Below are 20,422 nucleotides of genomic sequence, written 5' to 3' on the forward strand. Positions count from 1 at the left end.
GACATACCTAACTGGTCTGGTCTTCAGAATATCTATAATAAATATGCATGAAATAGATTTTTATAGTAGGCCTCTAAGATATACAAATCTGTCTCATGTGTATTCATTATGGTTTTCTATAAAACCAGACTAGTTAGGTGTGCCTCTAGGACTGGATTGGAAACACTGGTCTATCGTGCACCTCTCCTAATGTCTTACAATAGAAGCCTTTTGACCAAGAGTGGGGATCCATAGAGGTTACTATTATACATTCAGAAAACTAGAATTGCAGGTAAGTTATTGTTTTGTACTGGAAATATGTAATATATCTTAATAATACAATGGCACAAAGAGATGTTTTTAACATTGTCACATACCAAATATACCTCTTATGTTGCCACTTAGGTTGTATATAATAGCTGTGCAATACTTGAAATACATAACAAACATATATGACAATTTAATAATTTATTTTTAAGTATGGTAATAATAATAACAACTATTTTCCTAGCCGCATAATATTTTATATAGTAATTGTTTTAAATCTATTTTAAATTAACAAACACTGAATCTCCTCTTTGGCTCTATTTTTTGGTCTCATTCTGAGCGCCGAAAGGAGTAACCTATCGAGCTTTTGCTGGAGGATGTTATAAATGAAAATTTAGTAACTGTTCCATCAACTTTGCTAACTGGCTAGTGGTGTGTGCAGGTGTATCAGTGCAACTTAAGGAAACAATTTACCTTATGCAAACTCAGAGTAGCAATCAGTTTAAAAGGATTCAGCTCTTCAGATCTTACATTGTCTGTTTTGCAAACTATTCATAGTGCTAGAAGTTTTGTGCCCTAGAAGTCCTAACAGCTACAAATCTGTATTCCCCTTTAGGCACATTGTTTAAACAATTCATTAGACAAGCTCAGAATTTCTGACACATTGGCTCAAATTGACAAAGAAGAGGAGCAAGTCCCAAAACAATAAAAAGGTCATAAGAGCATAAAAATAATAATAATAACTTTATTCTTTTATACCGCCATAGTCGAAAGACTTCTAGGCGGTTCACATTTGAAGAAGGCTGGACAATCAGCGAAATACAGGATGTAAGAAGAAAGGGTTACATAAGAAATAGGCTGGAAGCCTAACTGGGTCAGACCAATGGTCCATCTAGCCCAGTATCCCAACTTTGTGGAGGCCAATTCCCTCCAAAAAAGTTCCATCTCACAGCCATAATAAAACAGGAAAGACATCTAGATTTCCTGTTCAATTATGGCTGTGAGATGGACATTTTTGCACTGAAAATATCCAAAATGAATAGCCATTTTTCAAAGTCCAACTTTTGACTGACAGAAAAAACAAGGACATAAACATCTGTCTAGTATCATTTCCAAAAATATGGCCACACCTGCAGAACAGAGAATTAGCCCACTGGTTAGTGCAGTGAACTGTAAACTAAGGGATACAGGTTCAAACTCCACTATAACTTTTTTTTTTTTTTTTTGTAAATGTGATCCCTCCAGGGCCTGAACAATACCTACTGTACCTGAATATACACCTTTTCAATATCCTTAAGATTTACAGGGATTTCATATATTTAGATAAAATATATATTTTTCTGTTTCTGGAAGGCTCAAATTTTTTTTTTAAAGAGAGCTAAAGTGGGACTTGAACCTAGGTCACATAGTTCACAGTCCACTGCACTACCAAAGCTACTCCTCTAATTTGTTTGCTGCTTTTTCAGAATGGATGTAATACCTGGAGCTTATATAGCACCTGATTTTCCCTTCCAGTTTCACTCTCAGGGGACAGGGAGGGGATCATGCTTTAATCTCTGCAGTTATCAGCTGCTCAATTAGAGCACTGTTTTGTAACTTAGATGTGACTAAAGCAGGTCTAAATAAAAATGCCCTTTTTAAACATTGACGTTTCTTCCCATTCGAAAATCCCTGTTGGACTTCCTACTTTTGGACTCACTCTAGTTCTGCTCACAACACCCCCCTCCCCCTTAACTATTTGGATAAATTGCAGTGTGATACTTCCAGATTCTGACTTTCCAAAATCAGGATTTGAATGCTTTTAGCAGATGGATTTTTTTAGGTATTTTAAGACATCTATCTGCTTTGAAAATGAGCACCAACATGTCTTGTAGCTTTTCAAATTAGTCTTTCATTTGTGAGAGGGAGCTCATACTGTGGAATCGAGAATATTTTCACCATTATATTTAGTACATAATCATTTCCGTACTGGAACAGACAGACAGGTCCATCAAATCCAATATTCCATCTGTAACAGTAGCCAATTCAGATCACAAGCACCTGACAAGATCCCAAAAAAGTAAAACAAGTTTATGGTTCTTATTCCAGGAATAAACAATGAATTTCCCTATATCTATCTTATTAATGTTTATATTTTTTTATTGGCATCTATGGTTTATGGACCTTTCTTTTAATAATTTAGGGACCCTTTGCTAAGCATCCTAAGAAGTGGGCTCTCACACACTAAGCCCGTTTCTAGGATGGCTGGAAATTCAGCCTTTTTCTGTTATACCATATTTTTTGCTCCTCACCCTAGATTTAGAGGAGGAAAAACCAAGAAAAAATATTCTGAACCAAATTGTGCCTCTGAACCCAGCCCCCTAGAAAAATAGATAAATATACTGCAGTAGAGAGATTTTGATCACTAAATTGAAATCCTACCTTTGTTTTCTGGTGATTTCTGGTTGCACTAGATAGTTCTTTCTTTCTATCTTTCTTTCTTTCCTTCCTTCCTCAGGTGCAACAATTGTCTCTTTCCATTTCCTCCCTTCCTCCTTCCTTCCTTCCTAAGTCCCAAGTGCGTGCCCCCTCCCCCTCACTGCCTTCCAGCCTTTGTCCTTCCTCCCTCCTGCACCGAAGCCTGCCTGCCTTCTTCCCTGCTGCGCCGATTCCTCACCCTCTGCTGCCGTAACTCTAGCGATTGGCTGGCCTGGACCTTCTCTCCTACGTCAGAATTGATGTCGGGGGAAGACTTGTGGGCCCGGTTGCACGTTGCTGGCCCTTCCCTTTCTTTCCTGTGGCAGCAAGGGGGTAAGAGGGCAGCAGCAGTAGCGGGTGGGCAGGGGGGGCGACGAGCAGAAGCAGAATGCTGGGGGACGGAGGTATATTCGCTCCATAAGATGCACCCACTTTTCCACCCCCTTTTTGGGGGTGGAAAAAGTGTGTCTTATCAAGCGAAAAATACGGTACATATAGAAACATAGAAACATGATGGCAAATAAAGGCCAAATGGCCCATCTAGTCTTCCCATCTGCAGTAACTATTATCTATTCCTCTCTCTTAAGAGATCCCATGTGGCTATCCCATACTTTCTTGAATTCAGACACAGTCTCTGTCTTTACCACCTCTTCCGGGAGACTGTTCCATGCATCTACCACCCTTTCTGTAAACAAGTATTTCTTTAGATTACTCTGGAGCCTATCACCTCAACTTCATCCTATACCCTCTCATTGCAAAGTTTCCTTTCAAATGAGAGACTGGACTCATGTGCATTTACATTACGTAGGTATTTAAATGTCTCTTATCATATCTCCCCTCTCCTGCCTTTCCTCCAAAGTATACAGATTGAGATTTTTAAGTCTATCTCCATACGCCATGTGGCAATGTTAGCATTAGCATGCAGCCGTTTAAAAAAATGATCATGGGAGCTGTTTAAGAGGTGCCAAGGGTTCCTGCATTATGGAAACGCTAACCAGTTAGCACAGCAATTATGTCAGCATGCTAGCTGATTAGCACATCCATGCCCAAATATCCACCCCTAAGTCAGCAATAACCAAAAAGAATCATCCAAAGAGACAGAAAAAAAAAACCTCTACGATATCAAAGATAACCAAATACAAAGTAGAGATAGAGAGATGTTTCCACTGGGATCTGTAATGAAATTCTGAAACAATACTGACTCAACACGGCATGTGGTTTGGCATCATAAAGGTGCCTTCTTTAGGAGTCCAAGCTTCAGTATATTCAGTATATTCCAGTATAAATTGAATTTTTTAAAAACCCAAAAGAATAGACTGTCAAGGAAAGTATACATTTTTATTACTAGTGTTTGAAAAAAAATTCTCCAAGATGAATGAGTTCTTCTATTATACAAAACCAAATTGAACAACATGAAAGATACACATGATAATCGTATTATTTTATTAACATAGTTGTGTTGCTTTAATGCTACTGCATGTTTTATTTGATTATCTAAACTTGCCACCATCTCAGGGATTGAGAAAATTCTGATGTTTTGTATTAAAAAAAATTTTTTTTTGCCTAAAATCAACATAGAACAAATAGAAAATATATTTATTAATTATTTGGCTTTAGCTCATGCCTTGTCAATGCATTATTTGTAGAAAAGCTGAACCCTTACTTAAGACAGTACTGAGAAATTACATTTTTGGGCTAGAGTTAGTGTATTTGTCCTGCGTAAGCCCACACCACTAAGCCAGTTCCAAAGAAATAAAGGAATCTATAAATTTTACATTTACAAGATCCTGCAACGAAGGCATTGTAAGTTACTCTTTCTGGGCACCACAGGTTCAAGCAGCACTGATGTTAAAGAAAATCGCAACCTGGACAACGTCCCATCCAAGGACAGCAGTATGCAAGCTACAGGGGAAGGGACTCAACTTTCCAATGGGGGTGGCAGCAACAGAAAGCGCCCACTAGAGGAGGGCAACAATGGCCACTCCAAGTTTCGGCCCAAGAAGAGAAAGAAAACACCAGGTCCTGTTTTACCAAAAAATGCCCTAATGCAGCTCAATGAAATTAAACCTGGCCTGCAGTACAAGATGATGTCTCAGACTGGGCCAGTTCATGCTCCTGTTTTTGTGATGATTGTTGAAGTTAATGGACAAGCATTTGAAGGCTCTGGTCCTACCAAAAAAAAGGCTAAACTCCATGCTGCTGAGAAGGCTCTAAGGTCGTTTGTTCAGTTTCCAAATGCATCTGAAGCACACCTAGCAATGGGAAGAACTCTCTCTGTAAACACAGACTTTACCTCTGACCAAGCTGACTTTCCAGATACACTCTTCAATGGATTTGAAACACCATTGCAATCAGAAAATAACTTTTACTTGGGGCCCAATGGAAATGACTCTTTTAACTCAACTGGCGACTATAGTCTGTCAAATACTGGCTCTAGTAATCTTGTCCAGTTGCCGCTATCCACACCATCTCCTTATCCTTCAAGTGGAAAGAATCCTGTAATGATTTTGAATGAGTTGCGTCCTGGTCTGAAGTATGAATTTGTCTCAGAAAGCGGAGAAAGCCATGCTAAAAACTTTATAATGTCAGTGACTGTAGATGGTCAAACATTTGAAGGATCAGGAAGGAACAAGAAGCTTGCAAAGGCACGGGCTGCTCAGTCTACTCTTGCATCTCTTTTTAACATGCAGTTGGACCAAACTCCTTCTCATCAGCCCATTCCCAGTGAAGGGCTCCAGTTACATTTACCCCAGGTGAGGAAAAATATAAGTATACATTCTTAAATACTTTGATTGAGGCATAATTCAAAAGCATGCTGTTTAAAATGGTTAAGATAATGTTTTAAATAGTAATTTACACCAAAGATTTCCAACATGTGATATGTGTACCCCAAGTGTTACACAGTGCTTGCATGTCTCCTGCCCTCCTTCCTTCTCCCCCTCCCCAGACAAACAGCAGCTTTCCCATTGTCCCTTCCCCAATCTGTCTTAACTTGCCTGCAATGCTGTCTGTACAGTAGTACACCAATTCAGCCAGCCCTCCTACCTCCAGGACTTCACTAGGCCACACCCTACCTCCAGTGATGCAATTTCCTCTTTCCTATGAGGTGGGCCCTGGCCTAGCAAAGTCCCAGAGGCAGGCCAATGGACTGAATTGCTGCAGTGCTGTACCGGCAGCATTGTACGCAAGTACTGTAAAGATAGATTGGGGAGGGACAGAAAGTGAGAGGAGCTGCTGCTGATTGGGGGGCAGAATCGATGAGCTGATGCTGCTGGTTGGGGGGAGGGACAGAAAAGGAGATGAGCTGCTGATGGACCTTTCTAAATCCGTGGCAGCGCTCTGAGTGGATTGCTTCAGGTCCTTCCCCGCTGGGGCCTTCCCTCTGCCATGTCACTGATAACATCATTGGTGATGGGGCAGAGGGAGAGCCACAAAGCGGTCCGTTCGGGGCGCTGCCATTGCTGCTGTTTTTGGAGGCTCGTATTTTTAGGAGCATATTACTCTATCCATTCTCGTGTCCAACCCTTGGATACTCTGTAGGCCAGTCCTCTCCATGTTTCCCTGTTTTGCACAGCTTCTTTCATAAAGACTTGCAGATTTATTCAATTTGATATACCTGAAATTTAATCTTAATGTAATCTTAAGTGGTTTACGATTTTAAATAAAATTCGCATATTGGAAAATAACTCCATATACTGGAGAGGGAAATCCCCACCAACAGCCCACTCAAATCACAAAATCCCCAGCACTAGAAAAGGTTCAAAGAAGAGCGGCCAAGATGGTAAAGGGGATGGAACGCCTCATATGAGGAAAGACTAAAACAGTTAGGGCTCTTCAGCTTGAAAAAGAGATGGCTGAGTGGAGTACAAGTGGATCGATTTTTCACTCCCATCAAAAATAACAAAGACTAGGGGACACTCGATGAAGTTACAGGGAAATACTTTTAAAACCAATAGGAGGCAATATTTTTTTCACTCAGTGAATAGTTAAGCTCTGGAACGCGTTGCCAGAGGATGTAGTAAGAGCGGAAAGTGTAGCTGGTTTTAAAAAAGGTTTGGACAAGTTCCTGGAGGAAATGTCTATCTGTTATTGAGAAAGACATGTGGAAAGCCCCTGCTTGCCCTGTATCGGTAGCATGGAATATTGCTACTCCTTGGGTTTTGGCCAGGTACTAGTGACCTGGATTGGCCACCATGAGAACAGGCTACTGGGCTTGATGGACCATTGGTCTGACCAAGTAAGGCTATTCTTATGTTCTTAACCTAGATACTGCTGGGTGAGGGACAGAGGGAGAGGGAGAAGACTGCTAGACTGGGGGCAAAGGAGGAAGAACAAAGGTACTGCTGGACCTGGGTGGAGGAAGATAAGAGGGAGAGGTGCTGCTAGATAGGGGGCAGGGGAGAGAATGAGGGAGAGGTGCTTCTGGAACTGTGTGAGAGGAAGTGGTGCTGCTGGACTTGAGGGAGGGAAGGAGTGGTGTTGCTGGACCAGAGTGGGGAGGTAAGAGGACGAGAGGTGCTGTTGGACCAGGGGCGGTGAGAGGAAGAGAGGTGCTATTGGACCAGGGGCGGTGAGAGGAAGAGAGGTGCAGCTGGACCTGGGTGGGGAGGTGAGAGGGAAAGGTGCTAGACTGGGGGCAGGGGAAGGAGGAAGAGAGAGAGGTGCTGCTGGACTGAGAGAAGGGGATGCTGCTACACTGGGGAGGGGGAGAGAGATGCTACTAGACTAGGGCCACGGGAGAGAGAGAGGTTTTCCTGGACTCAGAGTGGGAAAGGGACCTGGGTGAGGGGAGATGTGAGGGAGAGGTGATGCTGGTCCAGAGTGGAAAGAGAGAGAGGTGCTATTGGACCAAGGAGAGGTGAGAGGGACACAAGTACTGCTACATCAGGGGCCAAGGGCAGTTCAAGGCAATCTGCTGCCTAAGACAAGGGAGGAGTTGGCAACCCCCTCACCTCTCCCCCCCCCCCCCCATCAGCATCCAAAATGAGAGTGGAGAAAGGGCTGTCCCAACTACTAGGCAAGACTGACCAGCTGGCTAGGGAAGCAGCTTCTTAGAGGATATCAGTAAAGCAAAACAATAAATCCTGCCAGACAAACTCAAAGAACCATGTTTCTGTGTTTCTATCCTCATATACTTTAACCTGCTTTTCTGCAAAAACACAAAGAAGATGCAAAATGTTCAAACAATAAGAAGCAAAAAAAGGAAGTGAGTAAAAGAAAAGTTCAGTTTAAAACATCATAATAAAATTAGTTATATGGGAGCTGATATTGTAAGGCACTTATTCAGTTAGCAAGTGCTGCTAACTAGATAAATGATGATTACAGAGATATTCAGTGGCAATAAGGCCTGAAGTCTTTAACCAGCACTGATTTTTTATTTTTAGGCAGCAGTAGGCGCCCAAGCTTAGTAAAAAAAAAAAAAAAACACCATTTAAAACTGAGTTTCAAGGAACCTACTGCTGGCCCATCTCCTTTCCCCACAAACAAGATCAAGCACATCCCCCATACCATCCACCAACTAGGTCCAATGCAGGCAAGCGGGGGGAGGGGAGGAGAATTAGAGATGGTTCACCTGTGAGGAGGAGGAGCCACCTTTCTGGCTTGTTTACCATCTTTGTGCTCTTCCTCTCTCCCTCCAACCTCTTAACCCAGTTGCATATCTAGGGTATAAGACACCTGGGGCCAATCATTTTTTTAACACCTCCTCCCCATATAAAAAAAGATTGGAGGAGCACCCCCTAGGAGCTGCACCTGGGGTAGACTGCCCCCTCCTTGGTAAGCTACTGCCTATGGAAGGGGATTTTGGTGTCCAAAAGTTAGTCATAAAAAAGTATTAAAATTAGGCCTATAAAAAGATTACCTTATTTCCATTTTCTATTTATAAATACAGTCAAACCTCGGTTTGCGAGTGTTTTGCAAGACGAGCAAAACACTCAGCAAACTTTTGACTCGCAAAGCGAGTGTTGACTAGATTTGTGAGCATCCCCCCCGATAACCAGTATCGCTCCCCCCCCCCGCTCACAAAGGACCCCTCGCTCCAACCGGCACCCCTCCCCCATGCGAACCGGCCCCCCGCCCGAACAACTTAAACTTACCCCCCCGTCTGGCACCAGTATGCAGGCACAGATTGTGTCGGTGCCTAGAAGATCTTCCGGCTTCTGCCTGCCTTGAGCAAGGACTTCTAATTCTCCCGAGAATCTCGGCGAGAGGGAGAATTAGAAGTACTTGAGCATGTGCAGATGGGCATGCTCAGGCTTGAGCATGGGGGTAAGTTTAAGTTGTTCGGGCGGGGGGCCGGTTCACGCGGGGGGGGAGTGGGGGAGCAGCGCTGCTGGACGTGGGGGGTGGGGGGGTGGGAACGCATCAAAGCGAGTTTCCATTATTTCCTATGGGGAAACTCGCTTTGATAAACGAGCATTTTGGATTACGAGCATGCTCCTGGAACGGATTATGCTCGTAATCCAAGGTACCACTGTATTTATCAGTATAGCTACAATACTACTTTATTCTAAAGCAAACAAAAAAATATTTTTTCTACCTTTTGTTGTCTATGGTTTCTGCTTTCCTCATCTTCACTCTCCATTCGATCCAGCGTCCACCCTCTTCCTCTGTCCCTTCCATTTTTCTCTGTCTCCATTCCCTCCCTCATGCTCTGGCATCTCTCCCTTCTCCTTTCCTTCCCTCCTTCCACCCCATCTCACCCCATTGTCTAGTATTTGCTTCCCTTCCCCTATGCCCTGGGATCTCTCTTCTCCTGCATCTCTCCCTCTTCCTCCATGCTCTGACATCTCCTTTCCTTCCTTTCCCTCCCTCCAATCTTTCCCAATGGGCTGGCATCTCAGTCTCCTTCCCTTCCCTCCCCCCATGTCCTGGCATCTCTCTCCTCCCCCATCTCTCCCTCCCCCTCCATGCTCTAGTATCTTCTCTCTTTCTTTTTCCTCTCTCACTCCTTCCTTGCTTCTTTTCTCCCTGGTCTGGCAACTGTCCCCTTCGCTCCCCCATGCCCTGGCAACTGTCTCCTTCCCTCCCCCTGTGCCCTGGCATCTCTGCCTCATTCCCTTCTCTCCCCCCATGACTTGGCATCTCTTCCTCCATTTCCATTCTTGGCAACTCCTTTCCTTCCACCTTTTCCCTCCCTCCTTTCTTTCCCCATGGTCTGGCATCTCTATTTCATCTCCTCTCCTTTCCCTAGTCTTCCTTCTCCCTCCCCCTCCCTCTCCCTAATCAGGTGCAGCATTTCTCTCCCTCTCCCTCCCTTTCTTTGTCACCCTCTAGTCGGTTCACAATTAACTGCTCTTGCCAGCGTCAGGCCTTCCTCTCTGTCATGTTCTGCATGCTTCCTGTTTTTGCAAAACAGGACCCAGTGGAGAGGAATGTCTGATGCTAACGAGTAGTGCATTTTGAACATTGCTGCTGCTGCTGCTGCTGCTGGGAAGAAGTTCTTGACACCGGCCCTCAGAGGAGTTGGGGTACTCCCTGTCCTGCCGTTGACCATGGAGTCTTCTCGGCACTAAGTCCCACCCTCTCTGACGTAACTTCCTCCTTCAGGGATGGGACGCAGTATCAAGAAGACTCTGGGGCTAGCGGCAGGGCAGTGTTTGTATACCGCTGTTGCCGCTGTCCACATTTTGTTATGGGGAGGGAGGGGGATGGAAGGAGACATGCCAAAAGTGCCGCTCCCTCTGGAAAGTGCCACATGAGCCTTTTGCCTCATTATAGAGCTGCTTCTGCCAGGGACAGAGGTAGGAGAATGGAGGTGCTGCTGGACCAGAGGTGGAGGAAGAAAGAGAAGGAAAGGTGCTGCTGGATCCAAAATGGAAGAGAGAGAGGTATTGCTGGTCTGTTGGTGAGGTAAAGGAGAGGGAGAGAGATGCAGACTGCAGTGGGAGAGCATGAAAGAAAAAGAGAGATACTAGCAACAGGGTGGAGGTGTGGAGATGGAATAGAAGTGAGGGAAAGAGACACAGAGGGGAGATGTTAGAGAATGTATGGGGATTCAGAGGGGCCTAGGGTGCTAAATATGGGGGAAGCAAAGGGACTAGGGCACAGAGGGTAGATGCTGGACAGGACAGGTAGAGATGCAGAGGGAAGATGGATGGTCAACATGGCAAGAGAAAATATGTCAAATGGACAGGAGAGTCAAAAATGAAAAAAGAAGGGAATAATTTGTTTAAAGAGCTAGCGTGTGAGAATGTGGAGATCAAAAATCCTAGATCTAAATCAACAAATGGTGTTGATTTAGAAATGGACAGGAGACCCTGGAAAGTTAGGAAATATAGTAAAAAGCAGAAGAGACCCAGACCAAATTGAATGGAAAAATATAATGCTCAGATTACATAGGTCAAACATTTTTTATTTTGAATTTATCAATTGGACCATGTCAGCTTTGAGAAAATATGCATCGCTGATATCTTCCATTTACAACTTTTTTTTCTCTGGTATTGCTATATAAGCAGAGTCTGACTCCTTGAAGTTTAAATTTTTTTTGCCTTTATATCTCTACTAGTGTTTTAGCCCATTACATTAACGGGTGCTAGAGTAGATGTCTGTCTGTCTGTCTTTCTGTTTTTTTGGGTTTTTTTTATTTGTCTCTCTCTCCTTGGACGCTGCCATTCTTTCTGTCTGTGTCTTTCCCTGGCCCCCTGTCTGTCTATCTTTATTTCTAACTCTATCCTCTTCCCTCAATCCTGCATGAGCCCTTTTTTCTTTCTCCTCCCCACTTCCTTCCAACGTCTGCTCCCCCTGTCCTCCACTCAGTGTCTGTCTCCCTCTCTCTACCCCTTCCATCTACTATTCACCCTCTGTCTTGCCCCTTCCATTCGCTGCCCTCTCTTCTCTTGCCATCCAGTGTCCGCCCTCTCTCTCTCTGTTCCATATGGCCTCTCTCCATCTCCTCCTTTCTTTTCCCTTGGTCTGGCATACCTTCCTCCTTCCCTCCAAGCCATTCTGTCCCCCTCTGCTCCCTTTCCTCCTTGAACTACTTCATGGGACAGCAGCAGCATTCACAATTCATTGCTGTTGCTGGCTTCAGGTCTTCCTCTCTGGCCGGTCCTGTCTTTAAGATAACAGGAAGTAGGCAGTACCGGCCAGAGATTAAGGCCTGAAGCCGGCAACAGCAGCGAATTGTAAACACTGCTGCTGCCTGAAGCACCCGAGGCAGACGCTTCTCTCCCCTCCCAGCCCAACCCCTGCTGACTCTGTGACTCTCCCAGCAAAATGACTTTAAGCACAAACCCCCCTCCAGCGTTGGCAGCCGCAGCACGCTAAACAGGCTGCTTCGCGGCTTTTTCCTGACATTGAGTCCCTCTGTCGCGTCATTGATGATGTCATCAGTGACGTGGCAGAGGGACTCAACTGCAGCAGAAAGCCGCGAATCAGCCTGTTTAACGTGCTGCGGCTGACAACGCTGGAGGGAGGTTTGTGCCGGTATGTGCAGAAGCGGTATGTCCCTCCCTCTCCAGTACCTGTGCAGCACTTTACGCGGCGCATCCTCCCACGATCCTGAGTCGGCCACAGCGCTCGAGTGTGGGCCCTAACCGCGCATCCGCTCTCCTGCCTGCCACAGACCTACGGAACACGCAGGTGGGAGTGCGCATGCGCGGCTAGCGTTTTATTATATAGGATTACTGATCTGTCTGTATGACCATGGTGTGATCTTCTGCTAGCAAGTAGTTTCTGTGTTGAGATCTTCTAGCAGTTCCATTTGTTCTGTTTTCTCACTAGGTGGCATACTAGTGTTTTGGTACCTGTGTAATATTTACAGTGCTATGTTTTTCCATATGTAATGCTGTGCTCTTTGAGTCCTGGGAGTTAACACTGTTATGGTATGGTAAGGATTCAACTGTTTTGTACAAGTTTGACTATAGTGTTTTACAGTGGAGTGATTGTGTTAACCTTACTGAGATGAAATCAAAACTTTAATATAGTTGAGTTTGTCATTACATCAGATAGGGCTTTAGATGTTTTACAGTAAGAACATAAGAATTACCATACTAGGATAGACCAAAGATCCATCAAGCCCAGTATCCTGTTTCCTACAGTGACCAACCCAGGTCCTAAGTACCTAGCTAGATCCCAAGTAGTAAAACAGATTTCATACTGCTTATCCTAGCAATAAGCAGTGGGTTTCTCCAAGCCATCTCAATAAAGGCCTATGGACTTATCGTTTAGGAAATTATCCGAACCTATTTTAAAACCCGCTAAGCCCAATCACTCCTGCCGGAACCCCCACCCCTGAATGAAACCGGCAGGAGGCGGCAGGTTCTTTTCCAGGCTTCTTGCTTTTAATTTGCCAAAAAAATTTTTTATTGAGTGTTCTTCCTTCAGTGCAATCTTCTTTTCAAGGTCTCTCTTTGCCTTCCTTATTAGTGCCTTGCATTTGACTTGACATTCCTTATGTTGTTTACAATTATTTCAGTCAAATTCTTCTTCCACTTTCTGAAGGATTCTCTTTTAGCTCTGACAGCTTTCTTCACCTCACTCATTAACCACACTGGCTGCCGTTTTGTCTTCCTCCTTTTTTAATACATGAAATATATCTAATCTGGGCTTCCAGGATGTTTTTTAAAAATAATATCTATATCTGATGTATAATTTTGACCTTTGCAGCTGCACCTCTTAAGTTATTTTTTTAAACCATTTTCTTCATGTAATCATAGTTTTCTTTTTTTAAGTTAAGTAGATTTCCTGTGTGAACTTATTCCAGAGATTATATCAAATCTGATCATGTTATGAACACTATTATCAAGTGGCACCAATTCATGTGCGCCACTAAGAATTACATCTAGAATTGCTTCACCTTTTGTTGGCTCCTAAACCAAGTGCTCCATAAAGCAGTCCTTGATTTCATCAAGGAATTTTATCTCTCTAGCATGCCTTGATGTTACATTTATCCAGTCAATATTGGGGTAGTTGAAATCACCCATTATTTTTGTGTTACCCAGTTTGTTAGCCTCCCTAATTTCTGATGACATTTCAACATCTGTCCGTTCATCCTAGTCAGGCAAATGGTAGTACATTCCTATCACTATCCTTTTCCCCCTTTCACATGGAATTACTAACCATAGGGATTCCAAGGTGTTTCTGCTTCTGTAGAATATTCAATCCATTTGATTCAAGGCCCTCCTTAACAAATAACACTACGCCTCCACTGATTCGATCCACCCTATCACTATGATACAGCTGTCAACGGGCCAAAGTGTGCATGAATTTAAAATATCATGATAATTGTCTGTATGCTAGTCAGGGCTGTGGAGTCGGAGTCGAGGAGTTGGAGTCGGAGGAAATTTCGGGTACCTGGAGTCGGAGTCGGAGTCAGAACATTTATCTACCGACTCCATTTTTGAACTTGGCATACCAATCACGAGTGATTCTTTCAGCTATAGCACCCACTATATACACAGCACAAATGTTGCGAGCAGCTTCTGCGGCCTTAGAACCTTGATTAAAAGCAAAAAGAAGGTGGTGTCGAAAATGCTCATTTCTCTCAACTTGACATTCCATTTTAACGATCTGAAAATTAACCAGTGCTGTGGAGTCAGAGTCGAGGAGTCGGAGTCAGAGGAAATTTCGGGTACCTGGAGTCGGAGTTGGAGTCTGAAGTACAAAAAACTGAGGAGTCGGAACATTTATCTATCGACTCCACAGCCCTGATGCTAGTTGCAGTGATCTATATTTATATATATATATATATTTATCCCAGGACAAGCAGGCAGCATATTCTTAACACATGGGGTGACGTCACCGACGGAGCCCTCGGTACGGACCTTTTTAACTAGAAGTTTCTAGTTGGCCGCACCGCGCGTGCGCGAGTGCCTTCCCGCCCGACGGAGGAGTGCGTGGTCCCCAGTTTCTTCGTTTCCGCGGAGCGAAGAAGACGCGTGTGTTTTTTCAACGGCCGTTGAAACCACTTTTTTGCCTTCCCGCTCGCGCTTTTTTCCATATTTTTTCTTCCTTTACCTTCGGGTTTCTTTTTCCTTTGATTTATAAAAAAAAAAAAAAAAAAAAAACTTTGCTTTTTTTCCCCTTTTTTCGTTTTTGCCCCGGCGGGGCCTGTTGCCATTATACAGGCCTCGGGGTTCGATTTTGCGGAGGCTGTTTTCCCCTTCATGCCCCCGCAGGTCGGTTTTAAAAAGTGCCAGCGGTGTGCACGCCCGATCTCCCTCACTGACCCACACAATTGGTGTTTGCAGTGTTTGGGTCCGGAGCATCGGGCGGACTCCTGCACCCGCTGTGCCACTCTTCAAAAGAGAACCCTTAAAAACCGAAGAATTCAACAAACTCTTCTCTTCGGCACCGGGTCGGCGATGGACTCCTCGACATCGACAGCGGTACCACAGAAATCGGCACCGTCTACTTCGACACCGCCCGACCCCGCATCGGCGTCTCTGGCGCCAGGTAAGCCGGCTAAGAAGCCTTCCTCTTCCCTCGAGCGCCCTCCAACTACGGTGGCGACGCCGACCTTGCCGGCATCGCACCGGGCCCGCAAGCGCTCCGCCCCGATCTCGGTGAGTGCCTCGTCATCGGCCTTCTCATCGCCGGGGCGTGGAGCGGCATCTAAGGAACCGAAGAAAAAGAAAGCGGTTCCGATGCCACCCCTAGATGACCGTATCTCGGCCATCTTAAAAGTTCAACTCCAGGAACAGTTACAGCAACAACTCGAACACCTGTTGCCCACTATCCTGGCACCGCTCCTTCCGGTACCTGACCGGCCCGAGCCCCGTACCGAACCCCCGGTATCCACCCCTTCGGTACCTATCAACACCTCCATGCCGATTCTTTCGGCTGAGCAGCTTCATACCCATCCAGTGGTTCACGCCCATACCACAACGGATCCTCCTCGGCACCAGGCAGTGCGTCATTCTTCCCGGGACCGGGATCGACGCCGGTCTTCCTCTCCTGGTACCGTTTCGGTGCGCTCTGGAAAATCTTTATCCAAGACTCACCATACCGCACCTTCCACTCCGGTGTCTCGACATGCACCAGAGGTCCGGGACCCTGACTTATGGGAGGACTCCCCTCTCGGTACCGAGGAGGATCCCTCCTCATCTGATGAGGACCCGTCGGCACCCGATGCCACATTCAAACCGGAGCAGTCCTCATTTTCTAAATTTCTGAGGGAGATGTCTGCAGCCCTGTCCCTTCCTTTGGAATCTGACTCAAAGAAGTCTCAAGCCTTCCTGGAGGCTTTAGATTTCGAACAACCTCCTAAGGAGTTCCTCAAGCTTCCCGTGCATGACATCCTACGGGAGACTTTTTACAAAAACTGGGAGAATCCCCTTACGGTACCGGGGGCCCCCCGTAAACTGGACAACCTCTATCGTGTCATCCCTATCCCAGGGTTCGACAAGTCTCAATTGCCCCATGAGTCCCTTCTTGTTGAATCCACCTTGAAAAAGACTCAAGGCTCCAGTGTCTATGCCTCTACCCCTCCTGGCAGAGAGGGTAAGACCATGGACAAGTTTGGCAAGAGGCTCTACCAGAATGCCATGCTGGCCAATAGGGCGAACAATTATTCATTCCATTTTTCATTTTACATGAAACATTTGGTTCAACAGCTGTCCGCCCTCCAAAAATACCTCCCGGAACGAAAGGTTCCACTTTTTCAGCAACACATCTCTTGCCTCCTTCAGTTGCGTAAGTTTATGGTCCGCTCGATATACGACTCATTCGAGCTCACCTCCCGTGCCTCTGCCATGGCCGTAGCCATGCGCCGCTTGGCCTGGCTGAGAGTCTCCGACCTGGACATCAACCACCAGGATCGTCTAGCCAACGCCCCCTGTCTCGGGGATGAGCTTTTTGGAGAGTCACTGGATTCCACCACCCAGAAACTCTCCGCCCATGAAACAAGGTGGGACACCCTGATCAAACCAAAGAAGAAGGCTCCGCCTGCCCGACCTTATCGACCTCAGTCATCTTATCAGCGCAGGTTCTCAGCCAGGCCACTCAATCAGCCTCCTCAACAACCTCGGCGGCCACGTCAACAGCAGCACCATGCCCAGGCTCGTTCTCAGGCCACTCAACCCTCCAAGCCTCTTCAGCCTGCTAAGCAATCCCAGCCCTTTTGACTCTTCTCTCCAGGGCATAGCCAGTCATCCACCCTCGCTACCTCTTCCACAACCAATCGGAGGTCGTCTCACCGTATTCTCCAGCCGTTGGGAGGTCATCACATCCGACCAATGGGTCCTCAACATCATCCGCCACGGCTACTCTCTCAACTTCCAGACTCTTCCACCAGACAACCTTCCCGTAGAGTCTGCTTCACACTCATCTCAAACCCCCCTCCTCCTGAGGGAGGTTCAATCCCTCCTCCTTCTCAATGCCATCGAAGAAGTACCTCCAGAACAAAGGGGTCAGGGATTCTACTCCCGCTACTTCCTGGTACCCAAAAAGACGGGAGACCTCCGTCCCATTCTCGATCTCAGGGACCTCAACAAGTGTCTGGTCAAGGAGAAGTTCAGAATGCTCTCCCTTGCCACGCTCTACCCTCTTCTTTCTCAACACGACTGGCTGTGTTCCCTGGACCTCAAAGAGGCCTACACTCACATCTCCATCAATCAGAATTCTCGCCGCTACCTGCGGTTCCAGGTGCTGCACCACCACTATCAGTACAAGGTGCTACCGTTCGGCCTCGCTTCCTCACCCAGGGTCTTCACCAAGTGCCTTATAGTGGTAGCAGCCTTCCTCAAGTCTCACAACCTCCAGGTGTTCCCCTACTTGGACGATTGGTTGGTGAAAGCACCTTCATCTCAACTTGTGCTACAGGCTACTCATCACACCATCTCTCTCCTCCACCTCCTGGGGTTCGAGATCAACTACCCCAAGTCGCACTTGCTTCCCACCCAGCGACTTCAATTCATCGGAGCTGTTCTGGACACCACTCTAATGAGGGCTTTTCTCCCCTCCGATCGTCAGTGCACTCTGCTCCACCTCTGTCGTCAGGTGCTCCAACACTCCTCCATTCCTGCTCGACAAATGATGGTCCTCCTGGGACACATGGCCTCGACAGTACATGTCCTTCCTCTGGCACGTCTCCACCTCCGCACGCCTCAATGGACTCTCGCCAACCAATGGTCACAGACTACGGATCTTCTTTCTCATCCCATCTCTGTGACATCATCTCTTCAGCAATCTCTCCAATGGTGGTTGAACTCCTCAAATCTTTCCAGGGGTCTGCTCTTTCATCTGCCCCCTCACTCTATGATCATCACCACGGATGCGTCCCCCTATGCGTGGGGAGCTCACCTAGGAGATCTTCGCACCCAGGGCCTTTGGACCCCGCAGGAGCGTCGACATCACATCAATTTCCTGGAACTCAGAGCCATGTTCTACGCCCTCAAGGCTTTCCAACATCTTCTCTGCCCTCAGGTTCTCCTCCTGTGCACAGACAATCAAGTCGCCATGTACTACATAAACAAGCAAGGCGGCACCAGATCTCGCCCCCTTTGTTTGGAGGCTCTACGCATCTGGACCTGGGCCACGGACCGCAATCTCTTCCTCAGGGCGGTCTATATCCAGGGCGAACAGAACTCCCTGGCCGACAATCTCAGCCGCATCCTTCAACCTCACGAGTGGACGTTGGACCCTCCGACTCTACTCTCCATCTTTGCTCGATGGGGCACTCCGCAGGTGGACCTCTTTGCGGCACCTCACAATCATCAGCTGCCCCTCTTCTGCTCCAGACTCTTCTCTCCTCACCGTCTGGCACCGGATGCATTCCTTCTCGATTGGAGGGATCGATTCCTGTATGCCTTCCCTCCACTTCCTCTGATGTTGCGGACCTTATCCAAGCTCCGCAAGGACAAAGCCACCATGATTCTCATTGCCCCTCGGTGGCCTCGTCAACACTGGTTCTCCCTCCTGCTCCAACTCAGCTCCAGGGAGCCCATTCCTCTTCCTGTGTTTCCTACTCTACTTACACAGCAGCATCAGTCTCTACTGCATCCCAATCTGTCTTCACTCCACCTGACAGCTTGGTTTCTCTCGGGCTGACCTCTCCGGAGAATCTATCTCAACCTGTCCGCCTCATTTTGGACGCCTCCAGGAAACCGGCCACTCTCCAATGTTACCATCAGAAGTGGACCAGATTCTCCTCGTGGTGTCTCCGGCATCATCATGAACCCACCTCTCTAGCGGTGGAACTTGTATTGGAGTATCTGCTCTCGCTGTCCAATGCCGGCCTCAAGTCTACCTCCATCAGAGTCCACCTCAGTGCCATCACTGCGTTTCATGAGCCTAGTCTCGGAAAACCCCTCACGGCTCATCCTCTGGTTTCCAGATTTATGAGAGGTCTCTTCAATATCAAACCGCCTCTCAAGCCTCCTCCTGTCGTCTGGGACCTAAATGTGGTTCTATCAGCACTCATGAAACCTCCGTTTGAGCCTCTTGCCACAACTTCGCTCAGGCTTCTTACCTGGAAGGTGCTTTTCCTAATTGCCATCACCTCTGCCAGGAGAGTTAGCGAACTGCATGCACTGGTTGCTGACCCACCGTTCACTGTTTTTCACCATGACAAGGTTGTTCTGCGTACCCACCCTAAATTCCTTCCCAAGGTGGTCTCGGCCTTTCACCTCAACCAGTCCATTGTGTTGCCCGTCTTCTTCCCTAAACCTCACTCGCATCCTGGGGAACAGGCGTTGCACACGCTGGATTGTAAGCGTGCACTTGCTTACTACCTTGATCGTACCAGAGCTCACCGAACATCCCCTCAGCTATTTTTGTCTTTCGATCCCAACCGTTTGGGTCGTCCTGTCTCCAAACGGACACTTTCAAATTGGCTTGCTGCCTGTATTGCATTCTGCTATGCTCGGGCCGGTCTCTCACTAGAAGGAGCTGTCACGGCCCACAGAGTCCGAGCTATGGCTGCTTCCGTAGCTTTCCTCCGTTCCACGCCCATCGAGGAAATCTGCAAGGCAGCCACTTGGTCCTCAGTTCACACGTTCACTACTCACTACTGTCTGGATGCGTTCTCCAGACGGGATGGACACTTCGGCCAATCTGTGTTACAAAATTTATTTTCATAATGGCCAACCATCCCCCCTCCCTCTTTGTTAGCTTGGAGGTCACCCATGTGTTAAGAATATGCTGCCTGCTTGTCCTGGGATAAAGCACAGTTACTTACCGTAACAGGTGTTATCCAGGGACAGCAGGCAGATATTCTTACGTCCCACCCACCTCCCCGGGTTGGCTTCTTAGCTGGCTTATCCTAACTGGGGACCACGCACTCCTCCGTCGGGCAGGAAGGCACTCGCGCACGCGCGGTGCGGCCAACTAGAAACTTCTAGTTAAAAAGGTCCGTACCGAGGGCTCCGTCGGTGACGTCACCCCATGTGTTAAGAATATCTGCCTGCTGTCCCTGGATAACACCTGTTACGGTAAGTAACTGTGCTATATATATATATATATATATATGTTACCTGTTCAATTTCAAAATATGTGCTACTCAGAATTCTGGAGTACTTGGCTGAAATTTGTTCGATTTAGGGGTATTTAGCTTGAAGAAGTTGGAAAACACTGATTTAAACAAACAAAATCCTTAATGTTCATCCTTTTTCCTTGGGGATTTATGGAGGCATATTTACTGTTGTGAAATCTCTTTCTGTACAGACTTTCCTACCATTATTTAACCAGATTAGCATTATATCTTATTGTTCATCATCATAATTCTATGCTGCCACCTTTACCGTCACTATTGATACAGCACATTCTGCAGTTTGTATAA

At 46.5% G+C, this 20,422-nt stretch overlaps 1 protein-coding gene across 11 annotated transcripts in view; it reads left to right on the forward strand.

Annotated features, from left to right (window-relative positions):
• The window catches only part of ADARB1 (adenosine deaminase RNA specific B1), a 489,575-nt gene that overhangs the window by 381,401 nt on the left and 87,752 nt on the right, over positions 1–20,422 (forward strand). For 8 of the 11 annotated variants that reach the window (XM_033944607.1, XM_033944606.1, XM_033944609.1 and 5 more), the window contains one exon: positions 4,534–5,456. In XM_033944607.1, coding sequence (XP_033800498.1) covers positions 4,534–5,456 — 923 coding nt within the window. Of the gene's footprint in view, positions 1–129; positions 272–4,486; positions 5,457–20,422 lie in introns of those variants that run through there. The other 3 variants (XM_033944613.1, XM_033944614.1, XM_033944612.1) reach the window with 3 other exon arrangements.

The sequence above is a fragment of the Geotrypetes seraphini genome, chromosome 5, assembly GCF_902459505.1.
Source record: "Geotrypetes seraphini chromosome 5, aGeoSer1.1, whole genome shotgun sequence".
Lineage (NCBI taxonomy): Eukaryota > Metazoa > Chordata > Amphibia > Gymnophiona > Dermophiidae > Geotrypetes > Geotrypetes seraphini.